General features: G+C 38.4%; 1 protein-coding gene across 2 annotated transcripts in view; it reads left to right on the forward strand.

The window, feature by feature from the left end:
- Nucleotides 1–355: 355 nt before the first annotated feature.
- The window catches only part of MED30 (mediator complex subunit 30), a 14,206-nt gene continuing 2,869 nt past the window's right edge, over nt 356–11,692 (forward strand). The window contains exons 1-3 of one of the 2 annotated variants that reach the window (XM_009880989.1): nt 356–566; nt 1,550–1,708; nt 5,738–5,848. In XM_009880989.1, the coding sequence (XP_009879291.1) occupies nt 393–566; nt 1,550–1,708; nt 5,738–5,848 (444 nt within the window). In that variant the 5' untranslated portion in view covers nt 356–392. The remainder of the gene's footprint in view (nt 567–1,549; nt 1,709–5,737; nt 5,849–11,692) is intronic. The other variant, XM_009880990.1, reaches the window with a different exon arrangement.

Below are 11,692 nucleotides of genomic sequence, written 5' to 3' on the forward strand. Positions count from 1 at the left end.
CAGGTGGCGGCCGCGGAGCCTGGTGGGAGAGGTGCGGGTTTCACGCCTTGGAGCTGGGCAGAAGCCCCTTTGGTGTTGCCTTACGACTGGTCGGGGCTGGGGGCCTCCTGGTGACCGCTCTGAGGGGAGGTGTGTGAGGAGCACCCCCGGTTCCACTGCCCAGCAAGTCTGTAGAGGTTAAGGAAGCGACACCCAAACCGAAGGGCACAGCACTGAGCCGTCTTTTATCAGTTGCACAGTTTTATCTGGGATAGGACCACATATGGGGAAAAGGAATGGTATAGCCACTGTACAGAAATGTGTTTATTATGATAGACTCCAACAAGTACGTAATCATCTCGTCTTAATTTCTTCATGCAGCTTGACTCAGTGGGGCCGATTAACCTCAAGAGATGTCAACTCCCCCTCTCGCTGGGGCAGGCATGCCGCCTGGTGCTTTCTCAGGGACACAGGCTCAAGCAGCTAGGGAGGTAAATACAGCTTCTCTCTGTCGAATTGGCCAGGAGACTGTGCAGGACATTGTATTTCGAACCATGGAAATCTTCCAGTTACTGAGGAACATGCAGGTGAGAAATAACTTTTTATGGTCCTCAAATTCACGTTTTTTTACCACTAACTGCCAGTATATGTAGGCACAGGAGATAGCTTAGGACATTTCTATACGTAACTCGATCAAACTGCTTTGAAAAGGAGGATTAACTGGAGAAGTGAATGCTATTCTTGATATATTTGCTTACGTCTGTATATTAAGTGAAGATGGAGAAAATTCAGAAATGGTGAATTGTTGTTGCCTCCACAATAAATATATTCTAAATATGCTTACTATCTGTGTTTTTCTTTATGAATAGTGAAGTCTGTTTATATGTTGGTTATTTTTCTCTGGTTTTGTTAACATCTGGGGAGTAATTTTAGAGGAATTTTCATTGATCTTTTTTGGAAATATTTTCCACCTAGAAGTTTTTGACATTTCTTTTTGTTATCGAAGTGGATGTAGTTCTTATTTGTGGTTACTTACTGAGAAAACAAACAAACATTTGTTGTGTTTCTCTGTTGAAAGCAGAAGATAAATAATCACTTCCATTCCCTCTGTATTTTCATGACTGGCAGTTTCCTTCTGTAATTATCTTAGGTATAGGTATATGTACTTAGAGCCTGCTAACTTTGAATTCACTTTGATTGTATCTCTCAATTGCAACCTGGGGTTGCAACACAAAGTCTCAGAGTGTAATACTCGTAACGGATAACAGCAGTGTCATGCTTAAGCATTTTGAAGACATTCACTGAAAAGACTTACAGAGGGATTGACAATGACCAAACTGTCAAGACTACATGAAGCTGTTTGACAGCAGTGATATTTGGCACATCGGATGAGCAGATGAAATACAGAATTTTGCTGATAAAGAAAATAGAAATTTTGGTGATTTCTGTGGGGATAGTGTGATTGTCTTATTTTAAAATATACAAAAAAAACCCTCTGATTTATTTTAGTTTAATTATTTTGTGTGACAGAAACCTTAACATAATATTTTTAACGTTTTGGTTCTTTAAGTTACCAAATGGTGTTACTTATCATACTGGAACATATCAAGACAGACTGGGAAAGCTGCAGGAACATCTCCGTCAGCTATCAATACTCTTCAGAAAACTGAGACTAGTCTATGACAAATGCAATGAAAACTGTGCTGGGCTTGATCCTGTTCCCATAGAAGTAAGTATCTTTATTCATACATAAATTACAAATCAGAATAACTGCTCTCTGCTTAGTATATCATCTAGTCTCCTGAGTTGCAGGAGACTCATAACAAGTTTTAAATGAGACTGGAATTGTTCAGTGGACTGACTTCTGTTTACTATTTGGAGCTGGTTGAGAGATTGTGAAACTTGCACATTAACATAGAATTATCTAGGTTGGAAGGGACCTTTACTATCATTGAGTCCAACCATTAACCTAACACTGCCAAGTCCACCAGTAAACCATGTCCCTAAGCACCATGTCTACCCATCTTTTAAATGCCTCCAGGGATGGCGATTACACCATTTCCCTGGGCAGCCTGGTCCAGTGGTTGATAACCTTTCAGTGAAGAAATTTTTCCTAATACTCATCTTGAACCTCCCCTGGTGCAACTTGAGGACATTTCCTCTTGTCCTATCACTTGTTACTTGGGAGAAGAGACCGACCCCCACCTCGCTACAACCTCCTTTCAGGTAGTTGTAGAGAGTGATCAGGTCTCCTCTCAGCCTCCTTTTGTCCTGGCTGAACGACCCCAGACCCCAGTTCCCTCAGCCGCTCCTCATAAGACTTGTGCTCTAGACACCTCACCACCTCACATCAACAATTCTTACCAACTGGGGGAGATCCAATTGTGAAATCAAACTTCATTTAAAATGTTAGCCTTTTTCGTCAGCTTCTTGGTACTTTTCACCAATTTGTTTCCACTAGGAAAAAAAGAGTCAAAAGAGACACTGCAGGTTTTTTTTTTTTTTTAAATAGGTTGTTCTATTGAGAAAAAGTCTGCTTCAAGCTCTCACCTGTCAGCCTGGCTCCCTGAGCAATATGCATTATTCCTGTGCTCTTCCCATCAGTCTGTGCCTCTGCTCTTAACCTGCTGAGCCAATATGAACCAAATCCGAATGTGCAGTGGTGATGGAAAAGTGAACAGCATAAGACTTCCAGGAAGTAGGATTGGCCAAAGTTTCTCCTAATGAAAATGCCGTTCCTAGTAAAATCAAAACTTAATTTTTTTCCCTTCATAAGTTGTTTGTAATTCCTAGTAATACTCTTAAAGCCTCTTTTGTCTTATGATTTGAGTTACTACAGCTCTATAGTAACCAGAACTGTGAAGTTCTTTAATTACTGAACTCTGGATTGTGAGGCAACTCTATTAACAGACTTCTGATTGTCCATTGAGTTTTAATCATTTAAGCATTATATTTTATATCTGAATCTCTTCACTAAATAGGAATAAAGAAATGAAGGAGTCCATTCTGCATAGTCCATCCTAAACTACTCATTTACATCTGTCAGCAGTGTTTCAGAGTATTCGGAAACCTTAGAGCAAGCAAGGGAGTAAGATAACTTCCCAATTAAGAAAGTAAAACTTTTTTCATGGTCTGTTGACTTGTGTGCAATAGCTCAAAACTTGTGTCCCCTTTGAAAGTTTTTAACGTGTCTTGTTTTCTTATACAGTCGGGATGAGCTGGGCTTGTGTTTTTTTTTTTTTTTTTACTTTTCACAGTTTTTTCCTGTTACCAGGATGATAAAGAATCTTCATAGAGAAAATAAGTAGAGTAGTCCCTTAAGCTTTTTAAATGCAACATCTCTCTGATAACTTATGCACAGCAGGGTTATCTATCAGTAGTTGGAATTCTTTCTTCCTTTTATCTACTTAGTCTTTTCTGTTCTGAAGTTAATAGAGTGCCTGCCTCCTCACGTTTTATTAGTTAGGATGAATGAGAGTGGCATACCATTCCTTTTGGTTCAGTTCTCTTAAATTCTTATTTCAGCTTTTCAATAGTAGTGTCAATCATATTATTTAATGACTGACATTCTAACCATATCTTTAAAGAATATCAACAGATTTCTTTTTTAAACAGTCAAGAGGAGTCAGTACCTACTAAAATTCTTTAGTATATTATTATTGATATAAATGTTTTTATGTTTTTGTTAATGTGTACTACCAATGTAGTAAGTGTTCTTATCAACTTTCAGTTAGCCAACATAGCAAGGCATGAGATAATTGTGAAGCAGATCTGTCTACAAAGTTCTCTAATTGATTAAATTTTCTGCATCTTTTGTGTGTTAGGTGTAGCACTTCGCTTTTCTTTGTTTTTTTTTTTTTACTAGCACTTCTGAAAGGTGGGAGGTTTTCAAAGCAAATATTCTTCTTTGAGTGGTACATTATTTTTCCATCAGAGAGAGAAGGAGTTTTTTTCCGAGAGTATTTAGCAGCTGCACTGCTTCTTCTTCATGATGTGCAAATGTACTAAGTTGCTAGCATTTACTACGTCTTCATGGCAGAGTTTGGCATAGTAGTTTTTGTCCAGTTTTTGATACAGTTAATAAGAATGGCCTACAAAAATTTTTTGTATAGAAGGAAATTAAATTTTCAGTGGGTTAAATCAATGTAAGTTTTCCATCGGAATGCTGAACAATGCTGCTGAATGCTGTGTATCAGAGACAGTGTGGCCAGCAGGACTAGGGAAGTGATTGTCCCCCTGTACTCGTCACTGGTGAGGCCCCACCTTGAGTACTGTGTTCAGTTTTGAGCCCCTCGCTACAAGAAAGACATTCATGTTCTGGAGCGTGTCCAGAGAAGGGCAACGAAGCTGATGAGGGTCTGGAGAACAAGTCTTATGAGGAGCAGCTGAGGGAACTGGGGTTGTTCAGCCAGGACAAAAGGACGCTGAGGGGAGACCTGATCACTCTCTACAACTACCTGAAAGGAGGTTGTAGCAAGGTGGGGGTCAGTCTCTTCTCCCCAATAACAAGTGATAGGACAAGAGGAAATGTCCTCAAGTTGCAGCAGGGGAGGTTTAGGATGGGTATTAGGAAAAATTTCTTCACTGAAAAGATTGTCAAGCACTGGTCCAAGCTGCCCAGGGAAGTGGTGGAATCACCAGCCCTGGGGGTATTTAAAAGATGTGTAGATGTGGTGCTTAAGGACGTGGTTTAGTGATGGACTTGGCATGGGTAAGTTAATGGTTGGACTCGATGATCTTAAAGGTCTTTTCCAGAGTAAATGATTCTATGACAACATTACACCCCAACCTAAGTAAGAAGTTAATATACATGCGATGAGCAACTTCCAGATTTTAAACTAATGTCCTGCTCATTTGCATCAATTACTAGTCTCTCATTTGTCTGTAATATGTATGTGAACAAGGATGTAATTTTGCTATCAACTTTAGCTTTTCTCAGCTCAGGACAGAAAAATCAACAATAGACTGTAGACTTTGTGGATATATGTTATGTATAAAATGTTGCAGCTTCTAATTATTTCTGAGTAAGATGTTAGTAGCTTGGGAGTGTTCTGACATAGAAGCATGTATTTGTTTTGTATCTAGCATATTCACTGATTCTTCTTAATTTATGGGGTTTTTTTATGAAAGGAACATGCAATAATATTCATTTAGAAATTCTTTATCTAAGATTTTTGGCTTTGTAGAGTACACTAGATGCCTGAGGAGATCACAGTGGGAAATTCTTAAGGAAAAGCTCCCATTAGGTAGCTGTGGGCCTGGTCTTAAGATTAGCCAAACAGAGACTCACTAATATAGCAGGTCATAATTAACCAAGTAGCTATGTAAAACTAGTCATAATTATGTTCAGTGTATCACTGAAATACTTTATAATAATAATAACTTGATGTTTGTGGTATTTCATAGTGTGGAATAGTAAATTTTAAAATCACAGTCTATGGAGTTCAAGAATACAAGGATTACCTGTAATAAACATCTTAAAATGTAAAGACTGGGTTCTGCCTTCAGTTGTGAAATTGCTTACGTCTAGGCATGGTAACATGTGTGGGATTGGGTCTTGCTGAAGCACATAATTTTCCCGGAGAACTGACTAAGGTCGTTGCAAGGCCTTTTGGGTTTGAGGTAAATGCCTATCTCCACTTCCTCTCTGGAAGTTTGAACCTTTAGAGAAAATGGTAGTACCTTATGTATCTCCTGTTTTCGGTTTCTTTTTTTCTTCTGTTTTCCTTTTTTTAGTTAGTGTTTCTTGTCTTCACAGCAACTTATTCCATATGTTGAAGAAGATGGCTCCAAGCACGATGATTGCGGTACTGCAAGTCAGCTTCGTTTTGCTAGTGAAGAGAGAAGGGAAATCATGGAAGTGAATAAGGTAACAAAGTTGAAATTAATTTATGTAAAACTGTCACTGTCATTGCAAAAATTAAATTTCTATGTTGCTGTACTAAATGCAGCATGTGTGATGACGACCATGAAACTTAGTAATAAATACTTCTTGCATGTAACTATTTCAGAATTACCTTTTAGTAAACAATTTTTTTTAACTGTACCTCTGGCTGTAGATTTTAGGTTTCCTGACAATTTTAACTTGTGCCTCTTTATAAACTGGTCCGTATTCTTCTGAATATAGTGTATATGTTTATGCTTAACCCGCTAGATATCAGCAGCACAGACTGAGCTAAAGTGCCTGTTGAACTTACTTCTCTGCAAAACTTACCTTAGACATTAAAAAAATGGGTATTGAACATCTGATGTGTAAATATTGTCACAGTGATGTGAGTTGGTAAAGGATTTTCAGGGCTACTTGCTGTATTTTGACAGTTTGAGGAAGAACATTCCTTTTGTTAAATGTAGCATTTATTGAATCTTGACACATTCAGAAAAAAATGTACTATGTATGATAAAGATGCTGTTGAATTTTCAGTTTGAGTGGCAGTATGCAATTGAGTACAATTACTAAAGATGAATTCAAACCTAAAAATAAATATGCTGTAGTAAATGCTAATATAATATTGAGATAAAAAATAAGTAGTTTTACTGGACACAATTTTGAACATTGTTTCTTTAATCTGTAAAGTACAAAGTTAGAATTAATTAAATATTCCTGTAATTGTAATGTCTGTAAATGCTTGGTAAAAAGGAGTCATAATCTACAAAAATAACTGAACAAAGGAAATAAATGAGTAAAATATTTCTTTATGGAGAGAATAATTGGTGGATTTTCAGGTTTTCAAATATTTTTTTTTATTTGTCTTCAACAATCAGAGATGTACCAAATTTCTCATAACCCATTTATTTGAAAAACACATGCATATTGTACAGGAGAAAATAAGGACAATGTGAATTTAGAGAAAAGCAGTTGTCAGCTTTCCTGTCATATTCTTTCTGTTCAGTGCTGATGTAGCACGGTTGTATATATTAAATTGTATGTAATGTTGTACTGCGAATTTATGCACATTTATTTGCAATCTTTAAGTGTTAATAAGCTTAACTGTCCATATTTGCTGTGGTTTTGATAGTTTTATGACATGTTTTTGCCCTTGTTGTTGTACTTGTATGCTAATATGTTTTTAAACCTCCTTGGTGTGATCTTGTGAAAAGAATTTCATACATGTTTATGATGAGTTTTAAACCTTAAAAAGGTTGATAGTGTTACAGGATCATTGGTAGAAAATTGGTAATCAGGAATGTATGCAGGCGTTCACTTAAATTTGGTCTGAAGTCCTGTATTTACACTTAAATGCCTCGACCTAGTTTCCAGATTTTGCACAGTAAATCTTCAGAAGATAATTGAACTTTCTCTAATATTTTTGTGGGCAAATATTTGCTAACTGCTGCAAACGAAATTTAATCTTGTTGTTTTTGAAAGTGCACTGAATTTTTTTTTTGTCTCTCTCCAGCTGTCTAAACACATCCACTACCATTTTCAAAGTTCAAATTTTAATACATTGCAGAATAGGCAATGCGTTGGGGTTCTAATGACTAGAAATAAAGAAATTCTTATTTTTTGTGAAGAAAAATCACTAGAATCAGGTGAATTGGTCTAATTTCTGACACTGGCTGCCGGGCTCGGATAGCCCTCTCTGATTCTTAGCTGGCACTCCTGACAACTTTTCAATCAGTTGTACATAACATCCACCTCCAGCTCAATTTTGCTTAATTTATTTTAGCAAAATTTCAGTAATACAAAATGTTGATGAAAATGCTCTGACAGGGAAACCAATGTGATAGATGAAGAAGCTCTTTATATTCTTGACCCACTATCTTTTCTCCCTTTCTCACTTGTTCTGCTCTCGCCTAGTCCTTTTTGCTGGGATAGGCAGTATCTCTTCAGTCTTGCATGTTACTGGTACCAAAAAAATCATATTGCAATAACCCAATACTTTGACACTATTGGGACATTTGAATTGTTAGACCTTTCATGGTTCTTTTAAGTTTGCCCTTCTTGCTGTGTTATCCCAGACAGTCTGATCTCTTTAGTGGGTCTGGATGCATGTGAAAGACACTAACTGCCCTGCAGTGTGGAGCGCAACCAGAACTAGTAGATCATATAAACCTTGTGGACCATGTATTCTCACACAAAAACATCCCAGCTTCCATGAACCGCTGACTTGAAACGGAACAGCTCTGCTTTGCTACAGCAGTTGTCTGGGAAGGGGGCATCCTCAGTGGAGGAGGTGGGCAGCGTCATGTACTTCCCATACTCCTATACCATCTCGCTCTTGGGGCAGAAGAAGCTGTTGATGCAGCAGAGTTCCAAAATACTGCAGTAGCTTTTTGTGTTGGTTTTCTGTATAGTGACATCTTTTAGTGTTATTTATTTATTTGTTCTGCTATATTGGACTTATCTTTTAGGTCAGAAAGTTTAATGTCCCCACCTTGGCTAAGAAGTACTTGTCCATTAATTAAAAATATAGGTCAGTTTACAAGGTAATGAATTCCTGTCCAAGCAATTCAGTAATATTTAGGAACTGTAGGTTTAAATAAAATCTATTAAGCTTAAAAACAAAAGGGATTTTTGCCAGCAGTCACTAAAAGTGCACCATTATTATCAAAAACAAACAAACGAACAATTTATTGAACACCGTCTGCTTTTGTACTAAACAATTCTCTCCTGCAGTTCCCTAAAATGTTGTTTATTCCTTTTATCTGTATTTGCTTTCCAGGTTTGTAAATTGTTGAGATGGTTGACTCTTTTCTGGAATAAATAATTTACTGTTCCAGACTCAGTTTAGCATTTGCATTGGTCTACTAATACAAGTCCTGATACCTTTTTTTTTTTTCATTGAGCATAATTACTGTTTGCAACAATTGGAAGCTCTTACCAAAATTTTCTCATTTGTCTTCATATTTTTTGAGTCTGTAATGTTCGGTTTACAGGTTTCTTACCTTCGAAGTATAGCATAATCCATAATATTTTCAAGATGTCAGGCTTACCTTCAGTCCATGGTCTTGTAGTACATTTGACAGGCTTACAACAGAAAATAGCAAATCACAGACTGAGAACTCTGCTGCCATATCAGCAGTTTTCTTTAGTAATTGTTTTTGGATATTGAGCAAATACAGCTTTGGGTTTTTGAATGCTGTATGTCTGGTTTCAAATGAAGCGCTTAGGAAAACCATCATATAATCAGTAGCCTCAATACATTTGGGTGAAAATGAAATGATGTGAAATAGCATTAGGACATTTCAGGTGACCTTTAGAAAATAATTATGTTTGATACTGTTAATGAATCTTTGCTAGCTGGTTAACAGTGATCTTGTGAAGAGAGGAAAAGACAATCTACATGACAGGCTTTTAAGTTAAGCTGTTAACGAATTTAGCTCCGGGCTTTTTTGATAACAAAACTATTGTGTACTGCAGCTGATGTTTAGGAAGTAGTCCTTAAAATGACAGTAATTTGCAATTAGTCTTTCTCTTTTGAGAACTTTGCCTGCAAGCTTCTTTTGACTATACTGAAAACTTGCGCTACTTTTGAACTACCTTTCATGCTATTTGCATACATTTTTAATTTGTTTTGTATTTGTAGAGTCCATTTACACCCCAAATATGAACATGCACCAAGGAAAACTTTAACAAGAGAGGAAGAATTATTTATTTGGACACCTTCTCAGCAGATGAATCTGCACTGGGTGCAGTTCCATCCTGTTTTGGGTACCCAAACTGGCTCTCTGCAGTGGTAGAATCATTGAGGAATTTAGGCTCAGTGGGAGGTGTCGTAACTATCTGATTCAACCCCCAGTTCAAAGCAGGGCCAACTATCAAAGTTAGATTCAGTTGCTCAGGCTCATATCAGTAGCATTTTGAATACCTGTAAGGATGGAAATTCTACCCTTTCTGGGCCCTTCTTAAGTGTTTGTCAACTTTCACTGTGAAAGTTTTCCTGATGTTACATTGGAATTCCCTTTGTAACTCGTGTCCACTGCCCCTCATCCTTTTGCCGTGTACATTCAAGAAGAGTCCAACTTTGTCTTTTGTATGATCTTCATTGGGTAGCTGAAGACAGCATCGCGATCCTGCCTCAGCCTTCTCTGGTTGAGACTGAGCAAATCTAGCTCTAATCATCTTGGTGGCCTTCCACTGGCTGTTCTCTAGTATGTTAGTGTTTTGTATTGACACCAAAATTGGACAATCGTTCTCCAGAGCCAAATACAAGAGAATAACAATTTCACTTGACCTGATAGGTACACTCTTGCTAATATAGCACAGTGTGCAGTTAGTCTTCATTGTTGGAAAAAGATCCGCTGCTGACTCATGTTCAACTTGTCAGAAAGTTTCAAAAAGGACCTCATGTCCTTTTTGGCAAATTGTTTTCTATTCAGTCAGCCCTCTGCTCGTGCTGTTGTATGAGTTTATTCTGTTTTCAGATGAACTAAAGCAACATCCTACAAGTTCCTGAGATAGCTGTTGGCCTGCCTTTCCCACCTGTTGACGTCCCTCTGAATTGGATGTCCTACCACTGAGTATATTGACCACTTCACCCAATTTGGTATTGTCCACAAATTTGATACTTTGATGCGGTGATTAGGTCATTAAGTGTGGTTAAGTCATTAATGAGGATATTACAGAATCACAGAAGGGTCAGGGTTGGAAGGAACCTCTGGAGATCATCTAGTCCAACTCCCCTGCCAGAGCAGGGTCACCTACAGCAGGTTGCATAGGATGGCGTCCAGGTGGGTTTTGAATGTCTCCAGAGTTAGAGATTCCACAACCTCTCTGGGCAGCCTGTTCCAGTGCTCTGCCACCCTCAAAGGAAAGAAGTTCCTCCTCATGTTTAGATGGAAGTTCTATGTTTAAGTTTGTGCCCATTACCTGTTGTCCTATCACTGTGCACCACTGAAAAAAGACTGTTTCCATCCACCTGGTACCCTCCCTTTAAGTATTTGTAAGCATTGATAAGATGCCCCCTCAGTCTTCTTCTCTCCAGACTAAAAAGACCAAAGTCCCTCAGCTTTTCCTCATAAGAAAGATGCTCCAGTCCCCTAATCATCTTTGTAGCCCTTTGCTGGACCCTCTCCAGTAGTTTCCTGTCCTTCTTGAACCGGGGAGCCCAGAACTGGACACAGTAATCCAGATGCAGCCTCACCAGGGCAGAGTAAGGAGGAGGATAACCTCCTGTAACCTGCTGGCCACACTCTTCTTGATGCACGCCAGGATGCCATTGGCCTTCTTGGCCACCAGGGCACATTGCTGGTTCATGGTCATTCTGTTGTCCACCAGGACTCCCGGGTCCCTTTCCACAGAGCTGCTCTCCAGGAGGTCAGCCCCTAACCTGTGTGTTTTGTACTTCTCTACATGTTTTCATAAATGTCCTACCTGACCTAAGCCTACTAAAGTCTCCTTGATTACTGGAAGGTGCAGTCCTTCCTAACTCCATCTTGCTAGCCATAGGGCTTGTAGTGTCAGTCAAAATGGATAGTTAATCACATTGAAAATTAATATCACCAAAGAAGACACCTTAGGATTGGTTTTCAGTCAGATCATTTTTCTGACAGAGAGGGACTTAGCAGAAACGTGCCTGTCAGATATAAGGTGAATTTAGATCTCTTAAACTCGTCATAAACTGCTTCATGTAAGCTAATTTTCCTGTGCTACCTTAAAGCAGATAAAGTCAGAAGCTGTCGCATGTATGTAGGATGAAGTACCTTTTCTTGTTTCACACAACCGTTAGTCTTGAGAAGCAGTCCAGAGTTCAACTAAGTCATTTCAGTAGAA

Source organism: Charadrius vociferus, unplaced genomic scaffold, assembly GCF_000708025.1.
Source record: "Charadrius vociferus isolate BGI_N301 unplaced genomic scaffold, ASM70802v2 scaffold2, whole genome shotgun sequence".
In the NCBI taxonomy this organism is placed as follows: domain Eukaryota; kingdom Metazoa; phylum Chordata; class Aves; order Charadriiformes; family Charadriidae; genus Charadrius; species Charadrius vociferus.